This window comes from Centruroides vittatus, unplaced genomic scaffold, assembly GCF_030686945.1.
Source record: "Centruroides vittatus isolate TY-2023 unplaced genomic scaffold, ASM3068694v2 contig_882, whole genome shotgun sequence".
NCBI lineage: Eukaryota > Metazoa > Arthropoda > Arachnida > Scorpiones > Buthidae > Centruroides > Centruroides vittatus.
Window position 1 is genome coordinate 2,872,184 of NW_027122574.1, and position 17,881 is coordinate 2,890,064.

A 17,881-nucleotide genomic window follows, 5' to 3' on the forward strand; every position below is an offset into this window, starting at 1 on the left:
TTCATTTTCAGAATCTTTATTCTCCAGTTTTACATGAATTCCTTGTTCTGCCAGTTCTTGAAGGTTGTCGTTGGAAAAGCTCTCAGCAGAAACCTGCTGTAACTCCTCAATATCCTGCACGTCTACATCTCCTAGTCCTGCTGTATCGATTAGGTTGACTTTGGCCAACCTAATGATAAAGCAATAGGCTCTTCTTGTTGAGAATTCTTGGATACCTTCAGCCATAACTACTTCCACAATTCGTTCATGCATTTATTTAGCACGTTAATATCTTGCCATGCAAAGTCGATATTGCCTGTGGCATCCATGATGATATATTTTTTCCAAAATTGCACCAAGCAAACATAGATTTAAAGAAAGTATACTTTTTTGGCACCTTTTGCTGATTGGTTCATGTTTATAAATAATCATATTATATATGAATCAATGAAATGCTGCAATAATTTAAATCAGTGTAAATTTTTAGCTTGTTTTTAGGCTTTGAGCAGACCGCATTATATCAAGGCAGCGTTAAGCAGGGTCTTACTGTGTTTAATTTTACTTTAGATTGGGTATTGTCAGTTATATGCTGCTGTTAATTTTTGTAATTTAAATTAATATTTGTCTTTGTAGTATTTCTGTAGTGAAAAGTCAATGTTTTCTAAGAATCAACTTCAAAATTCAATATAGAATACACTGTGTCTCTGCAGTTTAAAATTTATTTATTAGTTTTATTATTCTTGCATAATATTAGTACTAAAAGTGTAAAAACATTAATATATATTCTAAATAAACTATTTAAAATGATGGAGTCAGATTAAATATCAATCTTACGTAATTGTATTGTAGACAAATACACGAAAATTCTAATTTTTATTCCTTTCTGACTTAGAGGATAAATAACTCTTTAATACTAAAATATTGTTAACACAATGAAATAAAATTAAAAAGTAAAAACAAACCAGCTTTGCAGAGAGAAGCACTTTTATTACTTTGATATATTCCCTAAATCAGCAGTTGGGGACCGGGATAAATTACCCCAAATGGGATAAAAATGAAATTATTGGGGGTAATAAGGAATTTCTCTAAAACCTAGAGAGTAAAAGTTTTCAATAAAATTATTGTGTTCCAAAATGATCATTTTATTTGGTTTTCTATTATTTATTATTTCCATGGAACTTTTTTATTTTCAGTGTAAAATGATTCAATAAATAGTGTTTAATTTAAATTTGTATCGATTTTCTCCTTTTCAAAATGAGGGGGTAATGTTGACTTACACAAATATATTTTGGGGTAATGGCTAAAAAAGTTCCCCACCCCCTGCTCTAAATGCATTTTGCCAGATAACATGGCCTCTTCAGTAGGGTTATTTCTCAAGTTCTGACAATTATCCATCATTGGTTTCCAAGGTTACAACTCATATACCTGACAAAGGTTTCCCAGCATGCTGTTGTTAATGCACCCGTATTCAAATTAACAGTGTTATTTTGCATAATTATAGCAAAGTGTTCTTTGAGTTTTCTTTTTACAATATTTTTCTCTTTATATACAATTTTTACATTATTAACATTAATTTGGCAATTATTATTACAACAATGTTGGAAAGTAGGAGAAATATTAACCTTCAGTCTCACGGCTGCTAGATGTTCCAACAATCTGGTCTTCAATTTCCGCTTCGTTTCCCCAATATAGAAACTTGGAGCAATGCACGTACACTGGAGTCTGTAGACTACTCCCTCCTCCTCCAATGGGTTCTTTTTAATACTTTCTATTATCATAAATTCAGATAACCTATTATTTTGTGTTGGAGCCAGTTCAATTAAAATTTGGTTAAAGAAATTATATTTTTAATATATACCTTTAATATAAGGAAACGATACATACTTTTTGATTTCATTTTTTTCTTTCACCTTATATCTATTTAATATGAAATGATTATACCAGTTATTTAATATTTTCTTTGGATATCCATTTAAAATATATTTCTTATGTGTTGTTTTAACTTCGTATTCTCTCATATCCGGTTTTGTCATTCTGGAAAATATCTTTCTTATTTCTATTAAATATATATTATGTTTTTGATTTACAGGGCAATATGATTTAAAGTTCATAACTTTTTTAACACTACATAGTTTTTCGAATTTACAATATTCAAGATGATCTATAAATCTTGTAATTGTTATATCTAAATAATTTATTTTATTACAATTTTCAGTTTCTTGGGTGAATTTAATATTTGAGTTAATCTCATTGGCTTGTTTCAATATTTGATCAGGTGTTGTTGTTATACTATTATATATAATTAATATATCATAAACATACCGTGTAAAAATTATAATGCATTTTAAATTTCATGTTTTATCCATATCTAACATATAGCTTTCTGCTAATTTTGGGTCTATGACTGAACCCATGGAAATACCATCCGTTTGGCGATAAAATTTTTCTTTTACTGTAAAATAGTTATTGACCAGTGCAAAATTAATTAAGTCTTTTAAATAATTTGGAACATCATACTTACACAAGCCTTGTATAATCATCTCATTGATAGAAGGATACATCGATGTTATATCAAGCTCATTAATTTATATAATATTCCAGCAAGGTTTCTTCTTTCTCTAATTTTGATATTAAAACGTCTGCATTTTTTATGCTGTATTCTGAGTTAGGAATGACCCTGTAAGCAAGGAGGCAGGAGGGGCAGCTGAACCCTAGAAATTTGAAAAAAATTATTTAAATGCTAAGTTTTAATTAAAATAATCTTAGGCTTCTTGTAAGTTTTAAAAAAAAATGTTTTAATTAAGATATTTCTTTTCCAGTACATAGTAAGTGATTAAAACTTTATGAAACGTTTTTATTTTACCTACATATAATTCATATCCTCTATCAATTTACATCATCTTGCCCCCCCTGGCCCATTGGCCGGCAACGCTCTTGCCTGTAAGGACTTTGTAATGAATATTTCTAAATTATATAATAATGTAAACTTAAAACAAATGCTGACCGATCATAAATTTTATTTCATTGTGTAAACAATGTTTTAGAATTGAAGTTATTTATCCTTCGTAAGTCAGAAAGGAATGAAAATTAGAATTTTTGTGTATTTGTCTACAATACAATAATGTAAGATTAAAATATATTTCCACTAATCTTGCAATATTTTTCTTTTCTAGCCCAACTATAAACTTAAACTGACCTCAAATTTTTCCTTAAACTTTGTAATTTGGTTAATTAAATATATTCTGCACAATGGAGTGTTATTTCTGCTTCAAGTAAATTTATCATTGAAGTAGAAATAGACTATATATTACATATATAGTTTGCCTGTCTAATAGATACGTATATTTTACAATATTATTTCCTGATATTGTTGAATTTTTAATTATTTCTAATTTTATTCATTACTAAAACTTTTGAGTCTTTCTATAATCTGTAAATTACATGCAGTCAAACCTTGATATAATGCCCTCCTAAATAGTATCAATGAATACTCATGAATGGATCTTGCACATAAATATTGAAAGGATCCTCATGATACTTGATTGCTTACTATTCACTCTATTAGTTATATTTCCTTTGGAATTAGCACAAGGTTGCTGTTAAGAACAAATCACACAGGAACTCTTTTTTTTGATGGAAAAAAGTAGGTTTATTTTCTATAATTTAAAAGGATATGCATTTTGGGCTTAATGCCTCTCTTCAGTCCTATTTTATTAAATATATTGGCAAAAAATTATGTAAGAAATTACAGAATGTATTAAATTACAGTAGAGCGTTGTTTATCTGAATCAATTGGGGACTGGGGTTGTTTGGATAACTGATTTTTTTGGATTACCGATTATGTACGAAAAAATATATTAACCTATCCGATGTTGAAATTTCTCTCCGTTGCGTGTTGCTTCGTGTTGAATTTTCGTCAATTTTAAGCCTAATGAAAATTTTTATAATAATAATAATCGAGGCTATTGTATCGTTAAAAATTATTTCTTTATTTTGTACAAACAAAATAAATATATTGAAAAATATAAAAACAAAAATATTATACTTTAGAAGTTAATCTAGTATCAAAAACGTTCAATTCAGCACAACACAGTCCGACTGGAAAGCTTTCGGTTAACCGACATTTCGGTTGACCGGTTTTCGGATAAACGACGCTCTACTGTATATCTAACATATGAATACAAAAATAGGATTAAAGAGGGGCATTAAGCCCAAAATGCATATCCTTTTAAATTATAGAAAATAAACCTACGTTTTTCCATCAAAAAGAAAGTTCTTGTGATTTATTCTCAACAGCAACCTTGTGCTAATTCCAAAGGAAATACAATTCTCACGATATCTGTGAATTATTAAATGTAGAATTTAGCATTGTAAATTCTGCTCTTAATCACCAAATCACATACTTTTAATTTCCCTTGAAAAAAATTTTCTTTTTCCAAAAAAATTAATTTATTTAACTTCACAGTTAGTTTAACCGTAGTTATTTCGTCTATACCGCATTTCATCAGAGACAAAGACTATTTGGTTTTATTCACATCATTCTTTATTTCACTATGCATTTCGGGTGCAATCTTTTCCGTTTATTTTGCGCCCCTCATCAGGTGTTACTTTTCTACAATTGGTAGAGAACACATTTGTTACATTGATTATTGTAGTTGGGTTTTTTTATATATATATACAAGTTATAGAAGATTATTACAGTTTTTTTGGACTAGTCATAAGGAATTATTACAATTATTACATTATTTAGATTAATTTAACACAAATTATTACAAGAGATTATTTCAAATTGTATTATTGTTAATATTATACGGTACTAACCTTTTTTTAAGGCCATTCTATTATGAGGTGTTGATGTCACCGTCCCCCGAGGCATTTCTGACTGTCCTCCTTTCAGTTTATTTTTGTTTTTTAAACCCCTCCCATTTCCTCCCACACTATGTCTATCTCCATGCCGTTATTTAAGTTTATTGTGTTGCTTTTGTTGACTATTGCAAAGTGTTCTTTGAATTTTCGTAAGTAGTTGTCCTTCTCCCTGTGGATTATTTTTACACTTTTTTTATCGATTGTGCATCCGAATTTGCTGCAGTGATTGGTTATATTTAAGTCTGATTGCTGCTTCATGTTCTTTAATTCTGGTCTTAAGTTGTCTTCCTGTTTCTCTTATGTATATTACTGGTTTTTTGCATGTACTGTACATTTTATTTCATACACCACTCCTGTTTCGTCTAGTTTGTTTTCATTTTTGATTTCATTGATGTTGATGCTGTTTTTAATTTTATTTTTTAGTTTGGCTGCTATTATAATACCATTTTTTCTGAAGACATTTCTGTATTTTTCATGTGTGTCTTTAATATAGGGGAAAGATGTATATGTAATATTCTCGTTGTTATTTTTGATGTTGAATTAATCCCTAATACTTATAGCACATACTTTTAAATTCTTAAATTAAAACTTTTATCAATATAAACATCCAAACTCGATAGTTATATACAGTAAAAACTGCTTAGGCAACCACCACCTGCATTCGACAGGCATCTGTCAAAATGGGCAAAAATTTCTGGCACAGAATATTTTATACATAGTCTTTGTATAAGTTACCTGTATTAAACGACCACCTGTGTAACACGACAGTGGGCATCAATTTTTGGTTTGAAACAACATACAACAACTGTAATATGCAACCACTTCCTCGTCTAAACTATTGTTTGAACCATCTCAACGTTTCCCCCTCCTAATATAATGAATTAGTCTAAACCAGGGGTCGATATAACATTATTAGGGGGTTGATTATCAAGCTTAAGCTAAGGATAAGGGGGAGCTAAGGATCAAGCTTATCTGTCTCACTGATTCTCAGTTACAAAAATTATTATTAACAAATATACAATAAATGAAAAAAAATGCAAAATTAAAAGAAATGTATTAAAATAGCAAGTGCTTTGTTTTGCTTGTAACACAAATTTTTTGGGGGGTCAATGTGAGGTTTCGAAAACTTGTAGGGGGTCAACAATCAAAAAAGTTTGGCGATCCTTGGACTAAACTCTTGTTCAAACACACCTTGGGCACTTCGCCCACCCTTGAAATTAGGTGCAGGTGTTAATGAATTAGTCTAGCAACAAAGGAAATTCATTTCAGTCTGTTCGAAATTGTCTGAAAAACAAAAGAAATGCAAAGTGCTGTCGTTAAAAGATCAGGTTAAGGTTATCAGAGAAAGTGAAAATGGTTTATCACAACAGCAATTAGCAGCGAAGTTTAACTGTGGGAAAACGAAATTTATTTTACCGTAGATATACTTGGGTATAAAATATTGTATACGTGATACAATTAATCAGCTGATCTCATTGTTTGATAAAATTTATTTTTTTGAAGCTAATATACAATACATGTGCAATAAATAGTTTGGATGTTGTATAGATTACTCCTGGTGGAATTTCAGAACTTTGAGTATATATCTGAACTGAGGGGACCGAGACGAGTTCAACGGTACCCTACTTTTGGACTGGAGACAAAAAATAACAAAGTTATCATATTTACGATTTCTTGCCTTTCACAATGCATTCTGTGCCATTTTAGAGTTTTTCACTAGGTGGCGCTTTCTGATTCTTTATACATCTTGTCCCATTAAAGAAGTATTTCATTATCTCATCATGTTTATTGATAATCAAACTTTAACAGCTTGCGTTGCTATCTGGAGTCATGTTGCTCTCTCTGCTAAGCCATGTTTAACAGACAGTTCAACAAGCCAGCCATATATTCTAAAGACCATTGGCAAAGACTAAAGAAAACTGCTCACATAAAAGGCCAAGAAAACAGATTGTACACTCACCTTCAATAGAGGCAGATGTTGATCCACGGGCACACTGATCATCTGCATTTGGAGTAAGTTCTTTTCGCACACCCCTGCATTCCTCGACCTCCGGGCCTAAGGCCTCTCAGCCACCGACACACTCGCTATCGCTTGTGGTCAGCTAGTACTATGTGTTGCTTTCGCGGCTTGTCCAAAAAACCTAACCTACCTCTCCGGGAGGTGACTGTCCCTAGTTAGCTAATACATTACCATGGAAAACTCTAAAATGGTGTAGAATGCATTGTGAAAGGCAAGAAATCATAAATATGATAACTTTGTTACTTTTTGTCTCCAGTCCAAAAGTAGGGTACCGTTGAACTCGTCTCGGTCCCCTCAGTTCAGATATATACTCAAAGTTCTGAAATTCCACTGGGAGTAATCTATACAACAACCAATATTTATCAACCTACCTTATTTCTGCGATATTTTTAGAAAAACAATATTTCAAGTAATTTTCACACGCAAACAATAAACACATTAACACAAAATCAGTTTTACAGGCAACCTTTCTTTTTCGATTCCGCAATTGTCATTGATGTAATGAAATCATATTATGAAAAGAAATAATAGAATCGTTTTATTATTAATTAACAATTTTTTATTGTATTTAAGAAAATATTAAATATTTAAAAATACAGTCTTTTTAAAGTTAAAATAAAATTAAAGTAACAAAAACCAAAACCAAAGTGGTGGAGAGATACCACATGCGTATATATCGATGATGTAATACACGTAACTGAGGACTTAACAGCTTGAATTATCTCAGAAAAAAGAAAATTTGCATTATAATTGAGAAAATGTGAATACTGTATTAAACTTTAAAATACTTGTATTAAATCTGTCTTATAAAATCATGACAACTCCTGTTAATCGAGTTATCGGATAAGAATAAAATACAGTACCAATATAGTTCTATCGTTGAAAAAATTTGCTTATTTTTGCTCACCAAGTTTTGCTTAGTATATATGGCTAGATTGCTACAGATATGACTAAAAGCCATATCTGTGTGCAAAATACATGCAGAAATACGATATTACAGCACCACCTGTATTGGACAACCACCTGTCTAAAAGACCACTTTTTGAAGGAACTGTGGGTGGTCACCATAGACAGGTTTTACTGTATATTAAGCCAAACAATTTCCAAATTGTTTGGCTTCAAACTTGTATGTAAACATCATGATTATATGTAATTCTTAATGTTTGATGGATTTCAGTTTAGCACTTTATGATAATTCAGTAACAATTTCAGAGGAAAACAAACAGTGATACTAAGTTGAATTTGTATCGCCATATTCTTTTTTTTTTTCCAATTTGAAACTCTCTCTCTTATCTATATTTATCCTTATTACACAGTAAAGCATACTCACTAGATATCAGGCTTTACTTTACATCTGTCTTTATTCTGCTGTTTAGGTGCTGATATGCATTTCAGTTGCTCGCCTCTCTTCTGTTGGCTTTGTTGTTCCATATTTAATACTGTATAGAACATCTAAACACATGGCATTCTCACCTCATTAAATATGGAATAACAAAATGCTGACAGAAGAGGGATGAGTGCCCAAAATGCATATCGGCACCTAAACAGCAAAATAAAGATAGATATAAGTAAAGTCTATTCAGTACACTTCATTGTGTAATGAGGACAAACCACATATTCTCTTATAGGTTTTCCTGATATTTAATTGATAATGGATAAATGGACTTTTTCATTGTGGAGTTGGCAACAATTTTTTTTTGTTTTTAGATAAGCCAATTTTGAAAAATTGCAATAAAAATTAAATTACAGAGAACTGTGGGATATTAAATAAATGTATAATTCAATTACATTTGCAATGTATTTAATGACATTTAACTATTATTATTATAAGTAAAATAAATTACATATACAGCAAGAACTTGTTTTAATTTTACAAGGGGTTTAATATCCCAATGTTCGTAAATTGATCCAAAGTTATAATATATTTAAATTAGAAAAAAAAAAATTGTACAATCAGTTCTCATTAAAGTGGGTGAAAGGCATGAAACAATGATGATGAAAATTTTATATTCTAAAATCTATAGACAAATATGAGACAACACGCATGCTTGCTTGTATTTTAAAAATATCAAATGACAGTGTTTTTAATATAAAAATTGTGACATTTTGTACAGGGATGTCTGTTCTCAAACTGTGTTGTATGGGGGATTTCCCCAATTCTTGAATCTTATTGTAGGAATGCCATATTGTATGAGGGATATCTAGTTTTAACGTCCTTTTGTAGTATTTGTAGTCATTTAGCCACAAAATTTGGTAAATGTATGTCTGAATTTGCTGATAAATGAATAACTTGCTAACTCATCACTCAGAGGAAAAAAATTCAAATCTTTCTACAGTTAGTGATTTGAAATTCTTGTTTATTGATCATTTTCTATGCATTTCCCTATGCTAGTGTCTTTCGTTACACCCCATTCTCTGTAAAAGTTTCATTGGTTTGGAATAAAGATTTTTCTTTTTATCTGCTTTTTTACTTTTTCTTAACTTTCGGACACCAAGTGCATTTCATTAAGTGTAAGGTTGTATTTTTTTCATAATATAAAATAAGACTGCAAATTGCATCAATATATCCAATTCCATGTATTGATTTAATTTTTGATTTTTTTTTCTTTAGGTCTCATGTGTTGCAAAAAGTCTGTCAGTATTTCACCTATAAAGTTCGCTATACCAACAGTTCTACAGAAATTCCAGAGTTTCCAATTGCTTCTGAGATTGCCTTAGAGTTATTGATAGCAGCCAATTTTCTTGACTGCTGATGTTTGCTATTTTAAGTATACGGATGACAGATTGCTCTGTCTTATTTCTGCTAAATTTAGAATGCTTTATCAACACCAGATCTGCAGGGATTCCTGTCTTGCACTGCTACAAAATTTAAAAATAAAAAAATAATGTGCCATTGTTCGATTTGCATATGAAAAAACTTTGTTCTAAATTTTCAGTTTTAATCCTATGTAACTAAATGTATAAAGTGATATTGTTTATAAGATTGTTCTAACATTAGAAAAAAAAAATGATAAATTTTCAACTGTTTGCAAATGAGAGTGAGTGTATTGTGCCTCTAATGTGTATCTGCTTAAAAATTGAATGTCTAAATATTTATGATATTAAAAACGAATTGCGATAAGTTTATTCATATAAAGTTTTCTTATACGTCAAATTTCTTTATTTGATTTAACTATGCAATTTAGACACTTCCGCCTGTTTGTTTTTACGATGTCGTCGACCATTGTCTGCTCGCCCGCAATCCGACTGCAAGAGTTCCAGGCAAAATTATTTGCAATTGCAGATGTAGAATCTGACAGACGAATTTATGTAGATTGGTGTTTGACTTACTGTTATAAAATATAACTTTAATGTCTACCAATTTTGATTTAAATTTTTAATTTCAACAACTGAAATTGGTGGTGTAAAGTTTCAAGTAGAACATTTTTGTTTGTAGGACAGATTGTTTGTTTTGAAAAAAATTAGTTCATTTGTTGGATATTAGTTGCTTGCCAGACAAACGTTGCTTTATATAATGATGATTAATAATAGTTGACGGGGGTTTTTTAATTTGTACGAGTTGGAATCTTCTCCATCAAACATTCTACCTGTGATAGCACAAAACTAAATTCATCAAATCTTTTAGTGATAATTGTTTTGTTGATGTATAAAAAAAAAAGAAAAAATATATATTGATGAACATGAAGCTGATTTTAATTTCCGTGTACAAAATCCTTTTGGGTAGATAACTACCATTGTTGTAAAGTATTTTCTCATCTAGCCCTTAAGTTGAAATAAAAAATAAAATAAAAAAAATTGAAGAATGTGGCAATATTTGTACAGCAAAGATTAAATCATTTTTTTGTTGTCCAATATGATTGACTGATATCTTTACATCTGATTGATATATGTAATAGATGAAAGTGGTGTAGTGACTATGAAAAATAAATTATTCTATCACAGTAATTTTTTTCTCATCATTTAGAATTTCTCACAACATAAATTTGAAAATAATAAAATTATTGTGTTATGGAAATATAATCTACGAATTGGTACATAAATTAATATTCAAATGGTTTAAAGATATTTCAAGAAAAAAATCTTTTATGTAATAAAAGAATCTCTATATTTCTCTTGTTTGTATTCTTTTACGTCCTGTTGATTTTCTATAATGAAAATGGTGGTCCAATAATGCCCATGACCTTGTGTTCAAAGGTGCATGATCAACTTATAAAAGTCTTGTAAATAAATTTGATAAATATGAGGGAAACAAGTCAGATCAATGTGCTGCCTACAAGGAACACTATGCTCTAATCATCACATTTTGATATTCTAAAACAGTTTCTCATTACAAACCAGTAAAATAACGGATAATTTTGTGTGGACCAGTGACTATATGCAACTATGAATTACTATATATAATTTGTTTTGTACAGTAACTCCAGATTACTATTTAAATGTCACCCGTAATCAGCTACACCAACATCAACCATCAAATATTTTTCTGCAGACCGGCAGTTGAAAAACACTGCTACAACAAAGCAATAAAATTTTATGGTTTTGTTAATGTAATACAGAAAAAAATGTTTTAAAAAATTTAGAAAGGATAAGTATCGAGTATTTTAAAAAAATTTAAAACTTCTAAATAACAATAAAACGTGAAAATAATAACCAAATCTTGTTTTATATACTTACTAATTCTGTCTAAAATTGGAAACTAAAAGAAAATGCATTTGTGAATGACATTACTAGTTTAATTTCTCAAATACTGGTTGCTCGGAATCAAAAAACACTAGTCTATGAGCATAGTGTTTGAGAGGCAATGTTCTAAAAATATAACTTATTTCTGCTCCTGAACAGAAATTGCTTTCTAGTTTTGTTCATGTTATATCCTTGACTCCAGGCTATAAAATTGAGCAGAATATCAGAACCTCTGGATTTAGTCCACCATTTCCCAAGTCTGTTAGATGGGTCAACAGTGATAGGTGAATATAATTTGACATTGTATAATTTCACAAACCGGTGTTTGGTATTGTCTTTTGGTGAACGTTAGGATATGTTGATTCTATTGTATTTCTAATCATTTCAGATTCACTTATCAAGTCGGTTATCATAACATTAAATAGGGTGACTAAATGAGAAAAGTAGTGGAAATTCTAATTTTATGGACTGACATTAAAAATAAATATATAACTTGACCAGTTGAGTATTAAAAATATGTTTTTAACAATGAAATTATTGTTTTGGTACATCGTCTAATTACAAGTGGATTCTACTGTTTAAGTTTAAATTTAAAAATAGTTCTTGAATAAGAATTAAATACAGGGTATCCCAAAAAATGTATATATGCTCTTTGATAGCTTGTATCTTTAGAAAATTAAGAAAATAGAAGTTATTAACAAAGCGTGTGTACATTTTTTTAGACACCTTGTATTTTATTCTTGCAAAAAATCTAATAAATATTTCACTATCAAGTGTTAATGTTAATTTTATCAAGGAATGTTTTATGTTCAAAGCAGTTCATTAAATAATGTGAAAATATTTCCAGATTGTATTAAAGAATATAAAAGAAAACTTTTTTAGAAATCCATTGCAAACATTTGAATAGAAAGTTTGGAAAGTGCACAAATTAAACAATTACTGCAACTAATTTTTATATACTTTTGTCAGTTGTTTGTATTGGTACATTAATCAATTTATGTCTATATATGTAATCTATATTTTCATGGATTGAATATTGTATCTAATAACCTTACCTTGCTCCAATGCACAACAAAACCAACCAACTTTACAAATGAAACCAGAGCTGTGTTATCCTTTTTTGTAAATGTCATGGTTGAGTTCCTGCAATCTAGAAAGTGTATTTGATATGTGCTCGTGTTTTATATTAGAAGCAGGAATCATGTTTATGCCAGATTTAAGTCTGGTACAATGAGATTAACTTAAATAGGCTATCTGAGTTATGGTTTTTCACAGTTTCTTAAAAATAAGAGGCCAAAGCTTTGGAATATGTAAAAGTGCTGTCTCTTACATGCAAGTAGAGTGAACCAACTCTGATAGGATCTAATAATTTGAATCTCTCTATTGTTTAAAAGTATTGCCAACATACATGAATACAGTCAAACCTGTTTTTATGCGGGGGATAGGGACCGCATTAAAAAAAATCTCACGAAACTTCACGAATGGCTGTAAATAATAGTTTTTGCGACACAATTAAAAAAATATTTTTTTATGCGGTCAACAGGGACCGCATAAAAAAGTCTCACATAGAAAATAACTCAAAACCGTACGAAATAGAATTTATTGACAACAGATGTCAGCACTTGACTGCATCGTCTGGTCTATCGTCTGTTTTACATATTTTTGTCCAGGTGGTGTTTTGTTGACTTAAAAAGTAAATTATTTTATTTTTTGCATATTCATGCAATAATATTACTATAATAAGTGCATTTATGCTATAATAAGTTTATTTAGCTATAATAAGTCAACGTAAGACATGACGAATCGCACGAGACTAGTCGCCAACTATACCGCACAAATAAAAATCGCACATAAAAAGAGCGCATAAAAACAGGTTTGACTGTATAATCCTTTTGGACAAATTAATCTCCAATTTTAGTAGTATAAGAGCTGTAATAATGCAAGAAAGACCATTTTATAGCACTTTGGATCAAAAAGGTAGAATATATGAACAAAAGGATAGAATGTAGACAAATGTTCCTATTGATTTCATCATCCTATAAGATAAACTGTATATCTAGGAAATGGATTGATTTCTTGATCTTCTGGTTAAGACTTAAATGACATCCCTTACAGATTACAGTTGTCTGCCATAAACTGCTCATGATTAATGTATCTAGGACATCATCCCTATTATGCCTGTAGTATTGTGAGGATTTGTGATTATTGTCAATAGATGGTTGAGTATAAAAGTTTGTCAGGATCAGACACCAGTTGATTGTATTTCAATAACAATCTAGTCACATATGCAGAACAATTAGGTTTAAGTGGGTAAAAGGATGGAAGTAGCAATGTTCTAACAACATAAGGACAGAAAATGTGTTTGATAGTTTTGTGGTCAGTAAATTTTTTACATACATGTGGTAGAGGGAGAGGATGCTGATCAAGGTGAAAGACAAGCCAATGACAATAAGCTCAGGACAATCTGATTGGATGAGATGACGATGTTCCCTTTTCATATAACGAGGTGTACAGGGCAGTCAAATCTTTAAAAAACAAAAAGTCCCCTGGACTTGATGGTATTACGCCTCTATTGCTCAAACATGCATTCAATGCCGTCCCTACAGCCCTAGTATACATCTATAATAAGTGCCTACAGCAAGGGGTCTTCCCAAATAGTTGGAAGCATGCAGACATCAAATTTATCCCTAAAAGGGACAACGATAACATTAAGAAGGCTGACCAACTTAGACCCATCAGCCTCCTTTCCGTTCCAGGGAAGGTTTTGGACGGCCTCATTATCAAAAGGATTAATCATTTTCTCAATACTAATAACCTCCTAAATAAACAACAATATGGCTTTGTAAAGGGCAAATCTACTTACCATGCCATCAATAGGGTTACCAAATATATTAATAACTCATGGAAAAAAGGAGAGCACACTCTACTCATTTCAATAGATTTTAAAAATGCATTTAATACTTTGTGGTGGCCTGCCCTAATGGACCAACTTAAATCCTTTAAATGCCCTCAGAACCTTTACAAAATACTGCTCAACTGTTTGGAAAACAGGACCGCAGGTATATACAACTATGGTGAAAGAATCATCCGTCTCTTGTCCAGGGGTTGCCCTCAGGGATCCCGTTCGGGACCAGGTCTTTGGAACATTGCCTACGACGGACTGCTTCAACTCAACGAGGATAACACCAACCCCAGTTCTGGTATCATCCAAGGGTATGCGGATGATACCCTTGTGATGTTGTCAAACTACAACAACGAAATACTACAACAAGACGCTAACGAAATTTTAGACAAAATTCACGAATGGTGTGTAAATAACAATCTTCGAGTGAATTTCAACAAATGTGAAGCCATGGTCTTATCTAAGGGGAGACAACTTAAAAAGCCCTTGAGGATATTCATGAATCATCAAAGGATTAAAAATACTACAAGTCTCAAATATCTTGGGTTAACTTTTGATCAAAATATGAGGTGGGCATCACATATCACCAATGTTACTAATCGTGCCATCAAAATTTCTAACGCACTCCAATGTATAAGCCATAGGAGTTGGGGGATGAACGAGAAGTTCATCAAAATAATCTACAAAGCATGTATTGAAACCATCATTCTCTATGGCGCCCCCTTCTGGGCAGAGGCGGTCGACAATGTTCGCACCAAAAAGAAATTAAACAAAGCTCAAAGACTCTCCCTTCTCAGGTTGTGCAGAGCTTATAGGACTGCCCCGACGGCTGCTCTCCAAGTTCTTTCTGGAGTCCTTCCCCTCCACATTAGGGCGAAGGAGGAGATGTGGCGGTGGCACCTGCTCAACGGAGGGACAATCGACGGACAAGACAGTGAACTTTACAAATTTATGGAGATTGGGCTTTTTCCCAACTTGAACGAGCCCCTTCTTTCCCACCTTACATCTAACCTAAATGGTAAGCCCGAGGTCTCAGAACCCCATCCCAGTATCGCGGGTGATATTTCTATCTTAGACTTTCATGACAATCCCAACTATTATATACAGATATTCACCGACGGATCTAAAAGCCACAGCAAGGTGGGATCAGCATTTGCAGTTAAGGAATGCAACAATAGCAATTTCTCTTACCAGGCAAGCTATCGTCTTGCCAGTATCTGCACAATTACTCAAGCTGAACAGTTCGCCATTCTGCAAGCTCTTAAATATGTTAACAACTCTAAGATCAGGAATCGACATATTAGGATCTGTTCTGATAGCCAAGTCGCTATCAGGAGAATAGTCAACAATCTTGGCTCTCTCTCTCTTCTTATTCGGGAAGAAATTCTCTGCTCACAAAACAGCGTGGCCTTCTCATGGATCAGGGGCCATACAGGGGTGGAAGGGAACTCTTTGGCGGACTCCCTCGCAAAGCAAGCTGCTGCTTCCTCTGCCACCCCCACCTACTGGGAAGCCTCAGACATCGCTATTAAAACCACGATTCACAGTACCGCCATCCAGTTGTGGCAACGCGAGTGGGAAGACGGAGACTCCAGAAGAGCGACCTACCAATACTTTCCAAACATCTCGTCCAGACTTCAAAACAAGAACTTCTGCACCAACTTCCATAACACACAGCTCCTGACAGATCATGGAAATTTCCGGCAATACCTACATCGATTTGGACTTAGAGAACATCCCTATTGTGACTGTGATGACATCTCCTTACAGAATGCCACTCACTTGATCTTTGACTGCACCAAACATGACAATCACCGGATTAATCTGGAAAGAGTAACGCTAAAAAAGGGCTTCAATTGGCCCTGTACACCACAAGCTCTCGTGGAAGATCCGGATATTTTTGCAGCCCTAGAAAAATTCATCCGTGCTACCAGCGCACTGGACCCTACCTTTAACTAGTTCGTCCTACTGTTATTGGACCTTTTGTATGTTTATTACTGTATTAATGCACCCATTATGCCTTACTTAGTTTTTTCCTTGTCATCTTTTTTTCAACTTGTAACTTATGTATTCATTGTATATATTTTGTATATTATCTTTTGTTTGGTTAATAAATGCGATACAGGCACTGATGAGTCTTCCTACTTCACCATCTATCCTATCTTACTTTTTCTTCACCTCCCGCCTTCCTCAACTCTTCTCATCTTTCCTATCCCCCTTTCACACCCAGGCAATACCTATGAGTAGTCCTGGGTCTTCATCCCCTTTGTGCTACTGCTACTATGAGCATTGTAGGTTTGACCTGTCATCAATTTGGTGTCACTCTACATAACCCTTCAATGATCTCAGGTTGAACACATTGGATTTTTCATACAATGAGTGAGATGCTCATGCACAATGAAATATAGTATTTATGTCACTTGTTTCAGTTACTAGCTGAAATTTTGATACATAAAATGATTGTTTATTTCATTAAACTATAAAATATATCATAAAAGATATAAGAAAAATTAGCAGTTTGTTTAAGGTAAGTTTTATATCTTCTAAATTACTTTAATACTATTATAAGGCTGATTTTTCTCACAGCAACAATGGTAAGTTTTCTGCATTTTATTAATTGTAAAAATTTAATTAACAAATTAATAGAGTACTTTAATCATTTAAACTAACTACTAAATGATACTTATTATAATTAAACTCGATAACTTTACTAATAAATATAAATACTTTGTTGGTTTGAAATAAAAGTACAACATAAAAATTAATGGTGGTCAGTTATGTCTTTTCCATCCTGATTATGGTTAGTGTGAACATGACAATTTAAATTCAATAATAATTTGTCATTTCTTGTCTGATAAGGCGAGTTCATCATTGCATATTACAGATATGGCCTGCCTTCTTGAAATTTTATAGTACACACAACACTTATTTCTGAAAAGATGTGTCATTCAATCAGAAAGATATGTTACATTTTCAAAGCTATTTCGACCAATTCACACAGTCCAAAACAAACTGCAATGTTCTATTAGTATCACTGAGTCAGAAGACACATTAGTGGTCTTCAGTTAAGATGTCTATTCTTATGGCATCATGGTATTGCACCAAGAGTAACTTACACATATTCATAGCATTCTGCACTAAGAAAGTTCAAGTATAAGATACAATACTGTTCTAGACTCCATAGCATAAATGGCACACCTGTGAAAATACAAGTGCTCTCAAGCAAAACACCATTATAAATGATGTTTTTTCTTCTATTTCAGCAGTATATATATTAATCTACATTTGCATATTGTGTGTGCACTTAATTGTTGAGAAACAACAATTAATCTAATGCTGAAAATATAGTAGAAATAGTAACTGGAAATACAGTACATAAGTAACCCACTTGCCATGTACTTTAAATATACTAATAAAACATTTATTTGTAAAAC

The 17,881-nt window shown here is 32.0% G+C and overlaps 1 protein-coding gene and 1 long non-coding RNA gene across 3 annotated transcripts in view; one reads left to right on the top strand and one right to left on the bottom strand.

The window, feature by feature from the left end:
• EloC (elongin C) overlaps positions 1-10,810 on the top strand; it is a 37,171-nt gene extending 26,361 nt beyond the window's left edge. For both annotated transcript variants that reach the window (XM_067280213.1, XM_067280214.1), the window contains exon 4: positions 9,477-10,810. In XM_067280213.1, coding sequence (XP_067136314.1) covers positions 9,477-9,618 — 142 coding nt within the window. In that variant the 3' untranslated portion in view covers positions 9,619-10,810. The remainder of the gene's footprint in view (positions 1-9,476) is intronic.
• The window catches only part of LOC136983464 (uncharacterized), a 370,671-nt gene that overhangs the window by 116,852 nt on the left and 235,938 nt on the right, over positions 1-17,881 (bottom strand). The gene's annotated exons all lie outside the window — the stretch shown is intronic.